The 21,626-nt window shown below is 41.5% G+C and overlaps 1 protein-coding gene across 2 annotated transcripts in view; it reads left to right on the forward strand.

Moving 5' to 3' along the window:
- Positions 1 to 21,626, forward strand: part of LOC124619243 (cadherin-99C) — a 627,922-nt gene that overhangs the window by 578,101 nt on the left and 28,195 nt on the right. For both annotated transcript variants that reach the window (XM_047145486.1, XM_047145488.1), the window contains exons 19-22: positions 9,352 to 9,468; positions 9,553 to 9,799; positions 9,921 to 10,072; positions 10,167 to 10,307. In XM_047145486.1, coding sequence (XP_047001442.1) covers positions 9,352 to 9,468; positions 9,553 to 9,799; positions 9,921 to 10,072; positions 10,167 to 10,307 — 657 coding nt within the window. The remainder of the gene's footprint in view (positions 1 to 9,351; positions 9,469 to 9,552; positions 9,800 to 9,920; positions 10,073 to 10,166; positions 10,308 to 21,626) is intronic.

Here is a 21,626-nt window from a genome sequence, read left to right on the forward strand (position 1 = left end):
GGGGGGGGGGTGGAGTGTAAATAGGGGACAGAAAAGGAGAGGAGCAGAGAGGGGTTTATTGGCAGAGAGCAGTGCACAATGAGGTTGAGGGTACATGTACGTGAAGGAGATGATACGACAAAGTGGGTGAAAACAATTGGCTGTAGAATATGGAGACAGTAGGTTATTCTAGGCTGAGGTTGGAACAGTTTTGGGAACAGAGAATGTGTTGTAATGATAACTCCTGTCTGTGCAGTTTGGAAAAGCAGCTTTTTGTTTTGCAGCTTGGGCCATATGGATCCTCCTCTCCACCACCAGCTTTTGTGAACTGCACAGTGGGAATTATCTGTACAACACATTCTGCGCTCCTGAAATTATCTCCACCTCAACTTTGTTTCCACACCCGTCACCCAGAATTTTCCGTCCCCTCTGACCTATCACCTCCCTCCCTACTCACATCTCCCCACCCTCGTTATGCACTGCTTTCTGCCAGTGAATCCACCACTCTCTTCCCCTCTCTACTCCTCTCCTTTTCTGCTCTGGAAAAATTCACTTCCCCCACGGTCTCCAGGATCTGAGCCCGGCAGCCTTGTCGTGCCACCTTTTAGTCCTTGCACTCAAAACTAAACAGTACTCTTCTCCCCAGCACCCACACCACCACCCACATCATGTCATCCTGTACCCTGCACCTTCCCACCCCACTGTAGACTGCTGCTTTCATTCAATGCAACAGTTGCAGTCTGCCCGCAGTGGCCAGAAATTGTGGTTGTGTATGTGAGGCATGCCTGCTTGTGTGTGTGGTTTCCTTTCGGTTCTGAAGAAGACTTTGGCCAAAAGCTTAATGTGTAACTGCTTTTTCATTGTGCCTGTCTGTGACTCAATGCGTCATCTTTAGTGAGTAGCAATCTATCCTCTTTATAATTGTTGATATTCCAGGCTAGACTTTCCACTTCTTGAAGGTCTATGTCTGATAGCTTATCCAATAGACTACTTTTATATTTGCCTCTCCACTGCTCAATGTCTCCTCTGTGTGGTGAGTAGCAGTATGTCATATTGTCGTATTGAAAGGAGCATTAGTTTAAACATCTAAAACAAGAAATGGATGTCTACAAATAGAAAACAAAAATAATATACCATAATGTGATCTCTCAGGTTTTCTTGATGTGATTGATTAATGGTGTGTTTCCCAAGTGTTTGGCTGATTGTTGTCCCACATTTTATGCACAATATTGTGACAACAACCCAGCTGACCTCTTCAGATGCTGCAAGTTGTGCTGTCATGTGTGCTTGCTCTCCAGACTCCAGCAAGACAGTGAACTGTTGTTAGCCTCAAGCCATTTTTTACAGCTGAGTTTCACTCCAAACATGCACTATATGGCTTTTGATGCTCTTTCATCAGAGCCTATACTGATATTCCATGAATCATGCATTCTCTCAGCATTTACCAGCTCTGGTGGATGTTATGATCAGCAAGAGCTTAATAAACTGAGCACTGGACACCAAGCCTTGTTTACAAAAGAGACACATACTGAATCCTTGGAACCAATTGTGAAAAAGCTTGAAGATTGTTGTATTGGACTTTTAGTCATGTTCTGACATCAGCTTATATCTTCCTAAAAGGAAAATATTATGAGCAAACCCTTGGAATGGTGATCTGTAGTCTGTTATTGCTTGTCATGTTGAACCTATATGTGGAACACTTTGCAGCAGAGGCACTAGAATCTACCATTTCCACACTAACATCACACTGTTGATAAGTAGAAAACACATTTATGTTATATACGGTTCTTGGGTGAGACATCAGGTGTCATTGTGAAATTTTCACAATATTTCATCGGCGCAACTGACTGACATTGTCCGGTGCAGCAGACACACTGCTGAGGCTGTGACCAAAGCCTCCTGTTTGTGACAGTCGCAGAAGAAACTGCACAGGCATGAATGTACCAAATTTGATGACCGGTAGTCTAGGTATTATGATCTGCAGTGGGAGAGTGAGACAGCAATAGTCATTGCAGATTTCTTTTACTGGTCCAGATGTGTGCGTCTTCGACATTCAATGCAACTGTCCTCCACAGTGCAACAAGTTTGTCCAATTTACAATGTTCTGTAGCTACAAGCTTCTTAAAGGGAGACAATCTTTCACTGACCCTAAAAGAGCTCTGAGTTTCATTTGCAGATGAAAGATGCATTTAACTTAATGTTTCTTAAATAATCTTCCTATTTTTGAAGAAATATTGCTGATGCATGGCAACACTACCATTCCTCTTTGTTCCTCACTTTCTCCTGTCTCCTCACTTTGTCTAGCACATGCCACGTGTAATGCACAGTGCATCTCTCACGCAGAATATTCATTCTCTAAAAATACAGTACAGAGGTGGCATAGTTCATCAAAGATGCTTTCAGAATCTGACATGGCTCATGATCTGTGGATCTACACCCTGAGCATGCCACTTCATTGTGCAGGATAGTGACAGCTCATGGGCTGTAAGTGTAAGTCTGTGCATCTAGGTTTATGGTACACAATGTGACACATGATGCTGTCCAGTTTTATCCACACCAATACATGCAGAAATGGTAGTTCACTATTTTTCTTCATCTCCATTGCAAACTTGATGTTCAGTGATACAATACCAAGGGTGACATGACAAAGGTGACATCCACATTTTCCTAAAAGCACTTAGGCTTCAACTTCCCAGACTTGAGTGCTCTCTCCTCAAAATCTTCTAGAAAAAGATTAACCCCATTGGGTAACTGTGACACTGTCAGCCTGTTCAAAGTATTGGTCACTGAATAAGAACTAAGTTGAGGTGAGCACATGCTTCAACAAGTCAAGAAGATCCCTTGCAGCTTCTCACCAATCAGTAACACTGATTCCTTCCTTTTGCACTTGAGTGGAAAGAGAGAATACATTGAAACTAACAAGAGTATTTGATGGTGCAAGTCACAAGATCTGAGTTGCGAATGTAGTGTTTACATTTTTCCACTAAAGGGCTTAATCACACTGCTAGACTTTTAGCCAGGTTGTATGCTGGTGCACCACTGTGACTAATAGTTGGTCAAAGTGGTACTGTATCCTTATGAATCTTATTCAGTTCATATACTCTGGGAGGAACAAGTGCCTGTGTGCGAAGTCTGGCCACATTATCAGAGATTGTGCTGTTTTTGAGAAGCTCTTAAGTCCTCTGTTGTATTTTTGTGGTAAGGTCATAAGTTTCGATCTTGCAGAAGGGGCTGAACTTAACACCCACTCTGAGGACACCACCCATTTTGGATATTATTAGTTCTATTGAACAGGGAATCTTGAAACTGCACAGGGATGTTATCAAGGAAATCAAATGGGAGACTTGCTTGCTCAGACACGGACACCAGTGCCCAAAAATAATGTCTCGGCTGCAGACAGGTCAGCGCTTCATCTCAGTGTGAGGGTCCTGGTATTGTGATGTTACCAGTGGATAAAGGCAGTGCAAATTTCATCCTCTCCAGACTGATGTACTTAAGCAAGGTGAACCAGTTATTGGACAACTTGCCTATTGCCTTCTAAACTAGGACTCGACAACCAAAATACAACAAAGAACTTCAGAACAGTCTTTGATGTTGTGGCCAACAACCTTCATACACAGGCACCTGTTCCTTTCAGACTATGCAGATTGCCCAAGATTCATAAGAGTACTGTGCCACTTCAAGTAATTGTTAGTAGCACTGGAACACCGACATACAATCTGACTAAACATCTAGCAGCACAGTTGAGCCCTTTAGTGGGAAATGTGAGTACCACTTTCATAACTCAGATGACTTCATTCATTGGCTCAAGAACTTGTGACTTGCACCATCAGATATTCTCATTAAGTTCAATGTGGTCTCACTTTTCACTGGAGTGCCAATGAAAGGTTCAGTGTCACTCATTGGCGAGAAGCTGCAAGGAGAACTTGTTCATTTGTTTAAGCACGTGTTTGTCTTGACGTACTTTTTATTCAATGACCAGTACTTTGAACAGACTGATGCTGTCACAGTGAGTAATCCTTTGTTACCTATTGAGCCCAATCATTTTAGGAACATTCCAAGGAGAGAGCACTCCAATCAGTGGAGTTGAAACCTACAAGACTCTTTTTTGTTATCTGGCATAATGGCATTCATTTTTGCAATACCCAAATTCACTTCATTAGAACATCGAGTTTATGATGGGGATGGAGAAAAATAGTGAACTATCATTCCTGGATGAGTTGGTGGGGAGAAAAGAGGATGGCACCTCGCACCACACCGCATACCTTAAACCTGCACATGTGGACTTATACACCAGCTGTCCCCTTCCTGCACAACAAAGTGGCAAGCTTATGATGTTGGTCCACAGAGCATGAGCCGTATTGAATTCAGATGGCTATCTGATGAACTACACCATCTCCACATCATATGTTTAGAGAATGGATATTCTGAATGAGAGATTCACTGTGACTTATGCCTAGCGTGTGCTAGGCAAAGTGAGGAGATGGAAGAAAATGAGGAACAGAGAGGAATGGTCATCATGCCGGCCGAAGTGGCCGTGCGGTTAAAGGCGCTGCAGTCTGGAACCGCAAGACCGCTACGGTCGCAGGTTCGAATCCTGCCTCGGGCATGGATGTTTGTGTTGTCCTTAGGTTAGTTAGGTTTAACTAGTTCTAAGTTCTAGGGGACTAATGACCTCAGCAGTTGAGTCCCATAGTGCTCGGAGCCATTTGAACCATTTTTTGAATGGCCATCTTGCCATATGTTGGCAGTGTTTCTTGAAAAATAGGAAGATTATTCAAAAAACATTAAGTTTAATGCATCTTTCACCTGCAAGTGAGCCCTGAGCTCTTTTAGGATCTGTGAAAGATGATCTTGGTTTAAGAAGACCTGGTTTCTACGAGGGCTATCCACAAAGTACATTACGTTTCGGAATTAAAAATAAATAAAGTATTGGAATTTTTTAAAATTATATACAGATGAAAGCCACACTTAAATACTACTTTTCTACATAGTTGCCATTTAAATTAAGGCACTTATCATAGCAATGGACGAGCTTGGAAATTCCTTCGTCGTAAAATTCGGCTGCCTGCGCCTTCAACCACGTGGTTACCTCTTCTTGAAGCTGTGCGTCGTCATCAAAACGCTGCATAGCCAACCACTTCTTCATTGCTGGGAATAAGTGGAAGTTGCTCGGTGCCAGGTCGGGACTGTACGGCGGATGAGGAAACAACTCCCACTTAAAAGATTCGAGAACTTCACGAGTGGCATTTGCCGTGTGGGCCCGGGCATTGTCGTGAATCAGCAAGATCTTTGAGCCCAACTTTCCCCTGTACTTGTTTTGTATTGCTCTTCTGAGGTTGTGCAGAGTTTGGCAATACCTTTGAGAATTTATTGTAGTGCCTCTTTCCAGGAAATCCACAAAAATCACACCTTTTCTGTCCCAAAAGACAGTCGCCATCAGGGGGCGCGCATCACCTTCCTTGCCGACATTGTCTGCATGCATTTCTCGGGTTTTTGGGGGGAATTTGTGAGCCCCCACTGCATTGACTGCAATTTTGTCTCACAGTTCACATGCTTAACCCATGTTTTGTCACCAGTAACAATGCGATCGAGTAATGAGTCGCCATCTTTCTCGTAAGCATCCAAAAACGTTAACGCTGCAGCCATTCGGTGATTTTTGTGAATCTCTGTCAAGATTTTTGGTATCCATCTTGCACAAAATGTGTGGTAACCAAGCTTTTCGGTAATGATTTCGTGCAACAAACTTCATGAAATTTGTGGAAAACTCATAGAGAGTTCCGTTATTGTGAAATTATGGTTTTCACGGACCGCGGCATCGACTTTTTCGACAAGTTCGGCAGTCACTATGCTGGGTCTTCCACTTCGCTCTTCGTCGTGAACATTAGTTCAGCCATTTTTAAATTGTATGACCCATTGACGCACTCCACCTTCAGTGATTATGTTGTCCCCATACACTTCACAAAGCTGGCAATAGATTTCTATCGGTGTACAGTTTTTTGCAATCAGAAACATTATTACAGCACGCACTTCACACTTCGCGGCATTTTCAATTAACGCTGACATTTCAAACTGTCACAGTAACTCAACAGAGTACAGCACGAACCTCTCACTAGCATGGCAGGATGCTGACTGAGCGGCGGAATGCCATGACACCAAGATGGCCGCACTAGCCCTGCCCCTAACGGACACAAACGAAAACGTAATGTACTTTGTGGATAATCCTTGTATAAGATTTCCTGTAACTGCAAGGTGGCATACATTGAAAAAGCCTGTTAGAACAGAAGCACTGAACATCAACAGCACACATGTCTGAACTGCCAGAGAAATCTACAGTGCCTGAGTTTAGTACAGGGCACAGTGTGGAATACAAAAACACCAGAGTTATCTCATTTACCTCTTCATACTGGGGTAGAGTGGAAATTTGCAGCTCAGCTAACCAGCTGTAAAGGGACACAGGATAATAACTTAGTACAGCTTGGTATCTAGTGCTGGCCATGTTAAAATCACAGTGACTGCAAAGAAGAACTGTTGGACATACAAGGGATGACTGCTGTGGTGAGATAGATACACGATTGACAATGGTGACAACAGGCACATGCCAGTGTGGACACATAGGTCAGCAGGCAGCTCCTGACAGAGGGCGCTGGGGTGGCTGATGGCACAGTACAGTATGACTGACAGCCTCTGCACTTATGTCAAATCTGTCCATTCTCCGTCTGGCTAGTGGCGTAGCTGTCTCCCCACTACTGGTCAGGATATTTGCGCTACTGGTCACTGAATTTGGTGCATTAATACACCTGCACAGTTTCTTCTCAGTCTGGCATAAATAGGGGGCTTCAGTCAGAGCCTCAGCAAAGTTTTTGCTGCACCTGAAGATGTCGACAAAATATTGTGAAAATTTCATGACGACGTCCCATGTCTCACCCAAGAACCATATTTACCACTAGTCCACCTGTAAAGCCTCAAGCAACACAACACATTTGTGGTGTGCCCTCGTGGAACAAGAAATTTGATGAGTTCCTGGAACATTTAAACTCTGTCCATTGTAATAAAAAATTCATGGTGGAACTTCCGAAAGAGGGCCAGGATCCTTTCCCTTGGCTTATTAGTTGAGAAAAGACTAGGCACCCCTGTGTCACAACATATACAGAAAACCCATGAACAATGACCCCTAACTTGATGCCCTGAGCCCCCCACCATCTGTCACATTTGCTGCTAGAGTCTGGTACTTAGAGCTTGAACACTTTCAGACAAGGAGGGCCTTGCAGAAGAATTACAGCACCTACAAATAGTTTTCTGAAGGAATGGGTACTCAGATACTTAAATTGAGTGGGCATTGCAGACAAATTCAAGACTGCCTGAGAAAGAGTTTGAGACTGATTTAGAGTAAGAGAAACCAAGAATCACTTACCTACCTTATGCTGGCCTAATTTAAGAAATACTGCTAGACTTCTACTAAAACATGGCATCCCATTTATTTTGCTCCCATCAACAAATATAAAAGTGAAAGTGAAGATGAAGAGAGATCTCTCACCCCTCCCTTTTTCTCTCTTCATCTTCACATTTCTCTCCTTTATCCCACTCCCTCCCCCCCCCCCCCCCCCCCCCGCACCCTCTCCATCTTCCTACATCTCTTTTTGTTGTACCCTCTGTACTCTTTTTTGTTTTGTTGTGAGGCTACAGAGTCATCTGTCCAAGAACCTGCCTCTTTCCTGCCGCCTCCTCCATGTGTCCTACCCTTCTCCATGCCCAATTGCACCAGCAAAGGCAACAGCTGTTAATAATAGGGTACGAGTAGTCTTGCCATGGACATAGGAGTGTGAATTAGAGGGTCTGAATGGTTGTATGTGTGAATCTGTGTACTGTTGCTAGAAAAGGAGATAGCACTCGAAAGCTAGTGTGAATGGTGTTTTCCGTTATGTGTTCCTGTGCTCGATGCATCGATCTGCTATTGGATGCTGTTTGCTTTCCCTTATTTTACTCATTGTTAAAATGTTGTCATTTGTGCTGCCATTGTAGAACAGAAGAATGGCTGTAAGTTATACTACTGCAACACAGCAAAACATATTTCATGAAGGAAGGAGTAGTAGCATAGTAAATGCTGTAGTTATCATATCTGACTCCTAATTTAGGTATTATGAATTTGGAATATGTAAAATGCAATTGCGAAAAGTGGCGCCAGTAGCCCATCTAAGAATACAAGGAAAAAAATTATGCTTCCTTTTCAGCTCAGTGACTGAAATATGGTAGCACTAACTTGGAAATAAACGGGAAGTGTGTTTAAAGTTCTGTATGTGTGTGATGTTCACTACAAGAAACAATGTTAGGTATATATATGTTCTCATTTTGTCCGTTTGGCTTGTCCCATATCATATACACTCCTGTACATTAAATGATTGGGTGAATCAATAGAGATGTAGTGCAGTACAATAGTGCCTGACTGAAATTAGTGTAAGTTCAAGCACTATGACTTTGCCTTGCAAGTTTGTTGTAAGTATGAGATTAAGCAAAGTTTCTTCTAAGCTTGGCAGTGGCAGAAAAAACACGCACGCACGCACAAATGCACGCTCGCACTACACACACACACACACACACACACACACACACACACACATTAGTTGAAGCACTATAACACACAAGTCTAAATCAGCCCAGGTAAACAGCATAAGTCATAGTTCACTGGAAGTGACAAAAGTTTGATAATAGTAACAGAAAATGTGTCCACCACCAGGTGACCTAACTTTGCTTGTTACTGAAGTTCACATTTCTGCCAAAGGCACTCTCACTGGACCTTGGCATATCAGTACAAGCATATCTTCCATTTACACATCTGGCAGGATTACTAAACTCAGTATTATGACAGGTATGCATTATTTGTACTTGATTGCCTTTTGTACAAAAGAAAGTCAATGGAACTACAAATGAAGACAGTTAGCTCATCACAAAAAAATGATCAATCAGTCTACTACTAGATTAAATCAAATAAACCTGGGAATTTAACTTTTAAATGCACTACCTTCACAAGCACACATTGTCTCACTTAGGAGTTTTTAAGTCTGTGGTACAAAATTGTCCAAAAAAGGTGTTCTACACAATGGAGAAATTAATGGATTGTACTAAAGATTATTTTACATTTTGACTTTTATTGTCTTTAATCTGTGTGTTTTTACTGGTTTACCACTTTACTGCAATGTGTTATTGTTTACTAGCTTATATTATTTTTCTTAGTCCTGCAAATTCTTGATCAGCTTAAGGCCTTGACACACCCTCTTACATCAAACTCTGTTGAAATTACAACAAAGTTATAGCATGCGCAATGCACAATAACAGACGAATAATTGGAGCTGAATTTGCACTTCTTTGTCATAGGTTCGATATGAACTTATTGGAAGAGGAAAAGCAAACAAATACTTCCAGATTGATTCTGATACAGGTGTTATACACGTTCGAGATGACCTACGGAAAGAAACACTCAATGAATACCAAGTAAGTAATATTTTGGTAAATGCAAATTTTCACTAGTGTAAAGCTCTGCAGTGCTTTGTACATTACCACTTTTATTTTTTCTAGGTCGATATTAAAGCCTATGATCTCGGTGAACCACAGTTGTCATCTGTGACATCAGTGCCTGTTTATGTTCGCCACGTGGCAACTGTTCCACCAGATGAAGGGCTGGGCTTTGCTGACACTTCTTATACTGTAGAGATTCCTGAGAATGCAACTGCAGGCACCCTTATAAAGACACTTACGATTTTGAACATCAGAGCTCAAGACATAGCTCCTCTTCGGTGCACAATAACAGATGGTGATATTCAAGGTTAGTCTTCAGTGCATCTTAAATCAACTACAAACAACATATTCCTCAAAAAGGTAGTTTTCATTAACTGTCATTATTATCACAGCAAAATTAATAGACTTACTCTCATTTCATTTATAAGGTCTCTTCTACACAAATGTGACAAAGGATCGGAACTGTGAATTAAGGTTAAGAACTGCTGGTCTGGACCATGAAAAAGTGCAACAGTATCAGGTGGCTATAAAGCTAGACACTCTTTCTGGTTTGGTGAATCAGATGAGAAACAGCACTACTGTAAGTAAACGTGAGAATTTTATATCTTTGTACTGTCTACTTATTGAGGTAATTGATAAGTCTAATCTTCTGGACTATGGTTCTTACATTCCAGGTTAAGATTCAGGTTGTTGATGTGAATGACAACAAACCTGAATTTATATTCCCAGAACCAGACCAAAAATTTTCAAAGGGAAAATACTTTGGGGCAATTGCAGCAGATTCACCTATTGGGACATCTGTTTTGCAGGTTAAAGTAAGTGAAATATTCCATATAACTAATAAACCTCTTTGTGTGTAACTTGTTCATTCATTCATTCATGCTGGTTTGAGAAGCCAGAGATGGCAATCATGTGTGCATGAGATGTGCATGCTTTTATGAATGAATGTGTGTATGTGTTTCCCTTTCAGAAGAAGGCTTTGGCTGGAAGCTAATGTGTAAGTGTCTTTTCATTGTGTCTAAATGCAGCTCAGCATGTCATCTTTACAGTGAGTAGCAGTCTATATGTATTTGTGTCTGGAGAAAAACAGCTCCTCTGCTTCCTGCTGCTCTAGTGATAATATTATTATTGTTTTTGAGACTTTTGACCTGTAGGCCATCTCTGTGTTCTGGAGTTTTAGTTAGTAAGATTACAAGTATCTACAAATTTCATAATTACTTTTAAAACAAATACATTATTTTGATGAAGTAGAGTTGCTATAGTAGCTGGTAAAGGTTGATGAGATCTGATTAGTCATTGCATGAAATTGGCTTGCTGGTTTGCATACAGTTTATATTAGAAAAAAAAAAAAGTTTGATATCCCATACAGATATTCAATCACTTTTTCAATGAAGATTATCTTGAATGTGTATTCAGTGAAGATGGTTAGAAAATGATCTGTACTTAAATCTCATGCTAATTATGGGACTTCCTTGCCAAAAAGCTATAAGTTTCACTGGGAAGTGAAAACAGTGTCTTGTAACCTGTGCTTGCCTACAGAAAAGTGCAGTCCACTCTGCCACTCCCTGGGGTTTTGGACCCATCAGCATTACTGTGGAAGTATTCTGGGTAATTATCAGCAGTGCAGGTTTTACTAATTATTCTGTGCGGGCATTTGTTTTTGTTGGGAAGTAGAAGACATCAGCAACTGAAATAATTTTGTTATGTTTGTAATCTGTATTAGGATATGGTAGCATTCCTTGATGATTTGGTAAAATGTTCTTTAAATTTATGGAGCTTGTACGCAATTATGTTTTTAGAGTAGTGTTTATTCTCTGTCTACTCATGTCATCTGGAAACCATCTGCAAATTTCTGTCTCAGTGGGTACTCAGTTACAGAAAGTAGTTTTGGGAGCAATATATCCATCATTAATTTCCATTGTAAGGCATCGGACATTTCTGTGGCTTCCATTAACGGTGCATTTGTTGCTGTTGAATGAACATGTAGCTCCTAGGCGTGTCCTGATGCAGCTAAATTAGAGTTTTCTCAGTTCCGAAATTGAATTCCTGTTGCCTCTGCAGAATAACATGCTTCCTTAGTCAGTTTCAGATCTTATTAGGTCACTGCATATTAATAGTAGAACATTACTATCTGCTAACCACTATATTCTTGTAACCAATCACAATGCATTGAGACTAGGCTGGATCTTGTAGTGGTCAAAATTTTTAAGGCCATTACAACATATATAAAATAGCACTTGAGTACAACATTAGCACATTCAGTGAAAATTATTTGGAGTGCCAGCAGGAAGAATTTAAAGAGATAAGTCATAAATACTTATTGGTGAAGCAAAATGCCTTTGGACTACAGTTATTCAAATAAATGTACAAGTCACCTAAGAGAACGAAATAATAACTTGCCCTTTATCAGTTACAAAATTCTCAGGGCTGTTACTTAGTGTTTAGATTATGATTGAGTTGTAGTGCATTTTTAATGGGTGGTGAGCTGGCTGATATCAACACGAGGGAGGTGTGCTGCAGAGAACTGGCAACGCTTCGGTAGCGGCACATAGTCAGTGGCTGAGGCAAGTCTGATAGTGGTCAGAGGTGGGTACCCGGCTTTGGCGGTGTGCGAGAAGGTGCTCAGGAGACAAACGCGTCTCTCACCAGTCAGCAGGAGTTTTTTTCTTTTCCCCGTGGACAACACGTGTTTTCTTCCTCGGCTCTACACAAGTCCTTCCAGGGCAATGCCTTTACATCCTCCAGACTTATGTGGATGGTTGCGTCTGTACATTTGATTGGCTCGATCATATTCTTCTTCTTGATCTTTATTGTTCGCTACCATTATTAAACATTTTTTCCTGCCCAAAATTTCCAAATTATCATGGTAAGAAGGTAGGACCGTACAGAGACCTTACATTGGCTAGTATTCCTTCACTGGGCAAGCTCCATGTCACCAGTCCGCTTCAGTGCATTTTTTTCCCACACTCCTCTCAGGAAGAGAGATGTGAAAAGGCATTCACAGCAGGCATTCTTCCCCTTAGCAAACTGCTTATCATCATTTCACATTAGTGTATTGTGTCCGGTATAAGAATCCAATTATAGCCCTGTCTGGTACACTGCAAATATCTTATTTCCAGTTTCGAAAGGTGTTTGCAGTCCTTCTGAAGATACAGAAAAACAATCTGGTGGATGACAGTGTGAATGTCCTGGAAAGGGATGATTCCTTTTCGGCTCGTAGGCACCTGCACACCTCCTTTAGGAGTGGTCAGGGCCTGGGAGAGAGGGAAGCCAGGTCTCTGTCCGAAGGCCCATTACACAACATTCATCTTAGGTGCAGAAAATTATTTACAGAGTCTAATTTTTTGCATTTTAGTCACAGTGGTCTGGAGGTAAACTCCAAAATTGTCTTTATATTCAAATAGTTTTACTCCATGTTTGTGTCAGTGCTCATCTGCAATTTATATAGCCACTGTAATACAAGTCCTTAAATTTGAGCTTTTCTTAATATATGTACAATTGTAAATGATTTGTACCTTTACCCATACATTGATGACAGTGACATTCTGAAAAGAAAAAACAAAACCTTACATTTTCAAATATTGTCAGCTATCAAACCTATCCATTGGCCACAAACATCTACGGTAAAGTTTAGCAGAGGATGAGGGTCTGAAAGGAAACAAGAGAGTAATTTATTTGAAACAGTTATTGGATCTAATGAGCACCCATGACATACAGCATGAATACAGACAGCATTTAATGCTACAACAGATGATAAAAGTTTGCGCCATCAGATGCCATGCATGCCTGACGCCAATGGAACATTAACTGCTGGACAGGCTTAAACAAAGTAGGTGTTTCTTTGATTGTAGCAGTTGTGCAGTCGATTCTTGTGATGAGATCCATTTCACATTCCAGGGGATCACGATATCTGAGAGATTTCATGGCTCCTCATCTAAATTCAGTATAGGTGGGGGCTAGGGAACTGGTCCATGATGCCCACCCAGTCCATCAATGTGGGAATTACCTGTTCAAATGCCTGTGAACAGAACAAATCTCTCATGTATCACAATCCTGTGGAGTCTGAAATGAATCATTTGCAAGAATCCTCTGAGCAACTGCTGCACTCAGAGGAACTCCTGAATTGCTCAAGAATGTCCGGCATTCAATACTCCATCAGTGTCGGGTATGGGTGGAGCCTGATGGTGCAAACTTTGAGCTATATTCAAGCTGTGCATTGTGTGTACTCGTTATGTCCTCATTATGTCTCTCATTTTTTCCTTGGCATATCTTCGAGTGCTCAATTACTACAATGTCATTTCTTACTTCTTTCTCCATGAGTGCATAATCTTAATATATGATGGTATCTTAATATCTTCCCGCAATAAACCATAACTTCTCTCTCACAAAAGCTCATCAACTCACTTCAGTACATCAATTTTTTATGAACCTTCATTAAATATTAATGATGATGCTTCTTTTCCAAAGGTGTGTTCCTCTTACATTACTTATTTCAACACAACCAACACTTCATCAACAAAATAATAACTTATAATAATATTTCACTCCCATCGTCCAGATGGGTTGCTACTACAAAAATCTTATAGTATGTTCTTATCTCTCATTCCTGGAATTTATTGCATGCATTCTAATGCTACCTGTGCAGTTTTACGGTATTTCCCACTCATGGAAACATGCTGTCAGTGTTATTATCTTACTAAATTATCATGGCCTGTACTTATCAAACATTGACACTACCATTCATTATACATATCTCAAAATAATTACCACAACTGTAGCTCAACTCATTTATATCCACTGCTGATCTGTCTGAATAAATATCTCAGTTTCTTACTTGAATTTATCCTCAGTATGAAATCCAACTGTACAGCTTATCACTTTTCCCTCACATTTTTCCACACTTGTCAAAGCTTTGGGTTAACACAAAACTAATACAAACTCTCTGACATCACATCTATGTCTGATTCTGTTTTCCATTTGATCACTGACAGATTTTCTGTGTCTGACTTTATGAAACTTCCTGGCAGATTAAAACTGTGTGCCTGACCGAGACTTGAACTTGTGACCTTTGCCTTTGGTGGGCAAGTGCTCTACCATCTGAGCTACCGAAGCACGACTCACGCCTGGTCCTCACAGCTTTACTTCTGCCAGTATCTCATCTCCTACCTTCCAAACTTTACAGAAGCTCTCCTGCGAACCTTGCAGAACTAGCACTCCTGAAAGAAAGGAGACTGCGGAGACATGGCTTAGCCATAGCCTGGGGGATGTTACCAGAATGAGATTTTCACTCAGATGGTAGAGCACTTGCTCGCGAATGGCAAAGGTCCCGAGTTTGAGTCTCAGTCGGGCACACAGTTTTAATCTGCCAGGAAGTTTCATATCAACGCACACTCCGCTGCGGAGTGAAAATCTCATTCTGGTGTCTGACTTTATATTTGATGCCAAATCACTCCTTCTTGTATCCAAACATTTTGTGCATTCTGACATGAACCAATTTAAATTTACAAGTGTGTTTTCTGGTGTGAGTGCATCCCTGCCATTTTCGTCTTTTACGTGACCTTAAGTTTCTTGTATTGTCTGGATCACATAACAGTCTAAAATTTGTGAGCAATGAATTTACCAGTACTGTGTCAAATGATGCATTCTGTAATTGTGTTGCAACATGTGACATTTTGACCCTGCACTGTCCCACATCAGGTATCTCATTTCTATCAATTACTGACGAGCTGGGATTGACACATTCTGTTGCAGTGCTGCCGCTATCCCCATCTACAACTTCACATTGTGGCACAACTGCTTCTTGCGGTGGCAGATCAGCCCCCTAATGTAACACAACATTGATGTAATTTGAGGCCTTGTCAATTACATCGGTACTTCCAGTGATTACTTCACAGATGTCGCATATTATTTGCTCATCTGCATCTGACCTCACTATTTCTGGTTGTTACTCATCCTTTGCATCACTCATTTTGTGTGCTGAACTGCAGTGCACATAATCTTTTGCACCTTCCATCAACAATATTTTCTTCCACAAATTTGTGATTAGATTCTTCTGACATTTGTTTGAAATTATTAGACAAAGCTTTTCACATCTCTGGAAATATTGTATTCATGTGTTCTGTTAAATATGTGTGGCTTTCTGTAGCTCTCACTCCATTGCATTGCTCCTGCCAAACATTAATTGCACTGGACTTTCTTTACAGCTGGCATTCTGCAGAAACCTTAATATGACACTCCTGGAGACGTTCAGTTATTGCCTCTCCATAACACAGCTGCTGGCCTACTGCAAGTATCTCAAAAAATGGTTCAAATGGCTCTGAGCCCTATGGGACTTAACTTCTAAGGTCATCAGTCCCCTAGAACTTAGAACTACTTAAACCTAACCAACCTAAGGACATCACACACATACACGCCCGAGGCAGGATTCGAACCTGCGTCCGTAGCAGTCACGTACTTCCAGACCGTAGCACCTAGAACCACTCGGCCACAACGGCCGGCGCAAGTATCTCGACAACATTGTCGGAATATTTCTGCAAGTGCCTTTCTGTGTCAGTGCTGCTGGTATTTAGCAACGGTCTCACGACGGAACCTCACGTGGTGCCCAGTAATCTGTCCTCGAGGCGCAGTTGCTAACTTACTCTAACACTCGTGCCATCTCATTGTTGCTGGGACACTAAAATTGCTTTGCTTTTGCACTGCTGTAGGAATTCTGCACACACTTGCCAATGACGTCCTGTTGCAGTTCTAGAAATGCTTCTCAGTCTTGTCGTTTCTTGACAACTGCAAATGTCAATCACACTGCTAAAGTCTTTGATGATTCCTATCATTCTGCAACATTCCTGCCACGCAACCATATCTGGCACACCTGCCGGCTTCCTTTAACCCTTTAACTGCTCTGCACGTGTTAATGTGCACACCTCCGTACCTGTCCCCATGTGCTCCAAACGTGTTTACGTGTGCCACCAGTCCTTCTATCCGGTACTCTGAACATGTAGACACGTAGACACATCCAGAGTACCAGGTAGAAGGACTGGTGGTGTGCGTAAACATGTTCAGAGCACACAGGGACAGGTATGGAGGTGTGCACATTAACACGTGCAGAGCAGTTGAAGGGTTATCCCTCGCTACCTCACACAGACGGTGTGCTGCTGGCATTAGACAAAGGTCTCACCACAAAACCTCTTGTGGGCATCTGATAATCTTTCGCTAAAGCACACCTGCTAGCTTACTACAAATCTGCATCAACTTATTGCTGCCGGGACAGTAAAATTGCCTCGTCGTTGCACTACTATAGGCATTCTGCAGATGCCTCTCAATCACACTCCTTTTGCTGTTCTAGATATGCTTCTCCATCTCACAGTTTCTGGGCTACTGCAAATGTCTCTCTGTCACACTGTCAGAGTGTGTGATGTCTCCGGCTGTTCCGCAACGATCTCTCCATCGAATCACACGCGGGTGTCCAGTAGTCCATAACCGAGGAATGGCTGTCGGTGTACTGTAACCCTCGTACCGACACATTGAGACTCGGACGCAGAAATTGCTCACCGTTAGACTACTGCATCCATGCTGCAGATGCCTCACCGTGATACTGTGGCTGCCCTTCAGGAATCACCTCTCCATCTCAGGGATGCTGGCCTACAGCAAGTGTCCCTACGCAATTGTCGGAATCTTGTAGCGAGTGTGGTTCTCTGAGACTGCTACTGCCATTCCACTAGGGTCTCAGCGTGGAACATCTTCCGGACATCCAGCAGTCCTCCTGTGAGACGAGGCCGACGGCTCACCGTAACTCTCTCTGCACCACTTCACTTCTGGGACACAGTAATTGCTTCACCACTGTAATATAATAGTAATTCTGCAGACACCTCAGTACAACACGGACGCTACCGTTACATTGTTGCCTCTCCGTGGCACGGCTGCTGGGCTACTACACTGTCGGAGTATTTCTGTGAGTGCCCTTCTGTGCTAATGCTGCTGGCAACTAGGAAGAGTCTCACCGTGGAACCTCCTTTCGGGTATCCAGTAATCTATCTCCGAGGCAAAGCTGCTATCTTACTGTAACACTCTCTCCGTCACATTGCTGCCGGGACGTATAAATTTTGTTGCCGTTGCACCACTGTAGGCATTCCACAGACACCTCACCGTGACACTGGTGCCGCCCTCATGAAATGCCTCTCCGTACGACAAGGGCCCCATTGCGTATGTCTGTACGACACTGTCGGAGTCACTCTGCTAGTGTATTTCTATGATTCTGCTGCTGGCATTCAGCTACTACCTCACCACAGAACCTTTTCAGGATGTCCAGTAGTTTGCAACCAAGACACTGCTGCCACTTACTGTGACCCTCGCACCCTCAGATTGACGCCAGGACACAGAAATTGCTTCAGCGTTGCACTACTGACGGTTCTCTGCAGATGCCTTGTCGTGACAGTAATGCTGTCCTCTGGAATTTCCTCTCTGTCTCACAGCTCTGGGCTACTGAAAGAGTCTCTGTCACACTGCTGGAATCATTCTACACGTGTATTCCTTTTATACTGCTGTTTACATTAGGGTAGGGTCTCACTGTGGAACCTCTTCTGATTTTTATTTTTATTTATTTTTAATTAAATGTCAAGTTCCGTAGGACCAAATTGAGGAGCAAATCTCCAAGGTCATGGGACGTGTCAGTACATGAACTTACAACATAAAAAGTAATAACAGATAAAAATAAATGTTCATGAACCTGAAAGAAAATCAGTCCATACGTTTAAGCAAACGCTATCAGCAATACAATGAGAACCATCTTAAGTTTTCAAGGAACTCCTCGACAGAATAGAAGGAGTGACCCATGAGGAAACTCTTCAGTTTCGATTTGAAAGCGCGTGGATTACTGCTAAGATTTTTGAATTCGAGTGGCAGCTTATTGAAAATGGATGCAGCAGTATACTGCACACCTTTTTGCACAAGAGTTAAGGAAGTCTGATCCAAATGGAGGTTTGATTTCTGCCGAGTATTAACCGAGTGAAAGCTGCTTATTCTTGGAAATAAACTAATGTTGGTAACAAGAAATGACAATAAGGAATATACATATTGAGAGGCCAATGTCAAGATACCCAGACTCGTGAAAAGAGTTCGACAAGAGGTTCGTGAACCCACACCATTTATTGCCCGAACCGCCCATTTCTGAGCCAAAAATATCCTTCTAGAATGGGAAGAGTTACCCCAAAACATAATACCATATGACATAAGTGAATGAAAATAAGAAAAGTAGACTAATTTACGTGTCGAAATATCACTCACTTTCGATACCGTTCGAATAGTGAAAATGGCAGTATTAAGTCTTTGAACAAGATCCTGAATGTGGGCTTTTCACGACAGCTTACTATCTATCTGAACAACTAGAAATTTGAACTGTTCAGTTTCACTAATCATATGCCCGTTCTGTGAGATTAAAACGTCAAGTTTTGTTGAATTGTGTGTTAGGAACTGTAAAAACTAAGTCTTACTGTGATTTAACGTTAGTTTATTTTCTGCAAGTCATGAACTGAGGTCATGTAGTGCTCTACTTGAAACCGAGTCAATGTTGCACACAACATCCTTTACTACCAAGCTAGTGTCATCAGCAAACAGAAATATTTTAGAGTTACCCATAATACTAGAGGGCATATCATTTATGTAAATAAGGAACAGGAGCGGCCCCAACACAGATCCCTGGGGCACCCCCCACTTGACAGTACCCCACTCAGATCCCACATCACAGCCGTTATCAACATTGTGAATAATGACCTTTTGCTGCCTGTTGCTAAAGTAAGAGGTGAACCAATTGTGAGCTACTCCCCTTATTCCGTAATGGTCCAACTTCTGGAGCAATATTGTGTGATCAACACAGTCTAGCCGGCCGAAGTGGCCGTGCGGTTAAAGGCGCTGCAGTCTGGAACCGCAAGACCGCTACGGTCGCAGGTTCGAATCCTGCCTCGGGCATGGATGTTTGTGATGTCCTTAGGTTAGTTAGGTTTAACTAGTTCTAAGTTCTAGGGGACTAATGACCTCAGCAGTTGAGTCCCATAGTACTCAGAGCCCAACACAGTCAAATGCCTTTGTTAAATCAAAAAATACGCCAAGCATTCGAAACTTTTTGTTTAGCCCATCCAGTACCTCACAGAGAAAAGAGAATATAGCATTTTCAGTTGTCAAACGACTTCTAAAGCCGAACTGTACATTTGATAGCAAATCGTGTGATATACAATGATCAATTAACCTTACATACACAGCCTTTTCAATAACTTTTGCAAACACTGATGGCATAGAAATAGGTCTAAAATTACCTACATTATCCCTTTCTCCCTTTTTATAAAGTGGCTTTACTACTGAGTACTTTAATCGCTCAGGAAACTGACCATTCCTAAAGGAAAAATTACAAATATGGCTAAATACAGGGCTAACATGTGCAGCACAGTACTTTAATATTCTACTAGACACTCCATCATAACCATGAGAGTCCTCAGTCTTCAGTGATTTAATTATTGACTCAATCTCCCTCTTGTCTGTATCACAGAGGAGTATTTCAGACGTCGATCTCGGAAAGGCATTTGCTAAGAAATTTATATGATTTCCTGTAGATACTAAATTTTTATTTAATTCACCAGCAATGCTCAGAAAATGGTTGTTAAATACTGTACATATATCTGATTTATCAGTAACAGAAATATTATTACTGCAAACTGACTTTATATCGTCAACCTTGTGCTGCTGACCAGACACTTCCTTCACAACTGACCATATGGCTTTAATTTTGTCCTGTGAATTAGCTATTCTATTTGCATACCACATACTTTTTGCCTTGCTAATAACATTTTTAAGCATCTTACAATACTGTTTGTAATGAGCTACTGTAGCTTGATTGTGACTACTTCTAACATTTTGATATAATTCCCGCTTTGTTCTACACAATATCCTTATCCCACTAGTCAGCCAACCAGGCTGTCCATTACTGCTAGTACCCCGTTTAGAATGTTCTAATGGAAAGCAACTCTCAAAGAGCGTGAGAAATGTGTTATGGAAAGCATTGTATTTATCATCTATATTATCGGCACTATAAACATCTTGTCACTCTTGTTCCTTGACAAGTTTTGAAAAACTCTCTATTGCTGTTGGATTAACTTTCCTACATAGTTTGTAATTAAATATGACATTGGTTAGAGTACAAAAACCTTTTAGTGTTAAAATTTGTCCATCATGGTCTGAAAGGCCATTCACCCTTTTACTAACAGAATGCCCATCTAGTAATGAAGAATGAATAAAAATATTGTCTATAACTGTGCTACTGTTCCCCTGCACCCTAGTTGGAAAAAACACAGTTTGCATCAGATCATATGAATTTAGGAGATCTACCAACATCCTTTTTCATGCACAATCGTGTACAAAATTAATATTGAAGTCACCACATAGAACTACTTTCTGGTACTTCCTACAAAGTGAATCAAGAATCCTCTCTAGCTTAAGCAAAAATGCTCTGAAGTCAGAGTTAGGGGACCTATAAACAACAGCAATTAGAAGTTTAGTTTCACTAAATTCAACTAATGCTGCACAACTTTCAAATATCTGTTCAGTGCAGTGTCGTGATATGTCTATGGTCTCAAATGAAATACTGTTTTTTACGTACAGAGCCACTCCCCCACCCCGCAAGGAACTCCTTGAGAAACAGCCAGCTAATCTGTAGCCTGGTAAAGGAAGCCTCTGAATTATCAAATTATTTAAGTGGTGCTCAGATATACCAATAATTTCAGAGTTAGCATCTATTAGCAGTTCACTAACTTTATCTCTAATACCTCTTATATTTTGATGAAATATGCTAATTCCTTCTCTACTTGGAAACATTACATCCTCTGGAGGTGAGCCCTTAGTTAGAGGCACTTGCTTTAAGCAGGTATACCTATCAGCTGACTTCAGTCTAAAAAAGGTGCAGCTCTAACACCATCTACTATAGGAATTTTTCCATGAGTGACACCACTACCACCACCACCACCACCCACTACACTGTCACCTATAAGCTTAGCCAGCCTCCCCTTCCCATACCTATTGAGGTGCAGGCCATGCCTGAGATTTAATAATCTTTCTCCGAGTCACTGCGTGTAGCTTACTGTAACACTCTCTCCGTC

This window comes from Schistocerca americana, chromosome 6 (genome assembly GCF_021461395.2).
Source record: "Schistocerca americana isolate TAMUIC-IGC-003095 chromosome 6, iqSchAmer2.1, whole genome shotgun sequence".
NCBI classification, from domain to species: domain Eukaryota; kingdom Metazoa; phylum Arthropoda; class Insecta; order Orthoptera; family Acrididae; genus Schistocerca; species Schistocerca americana.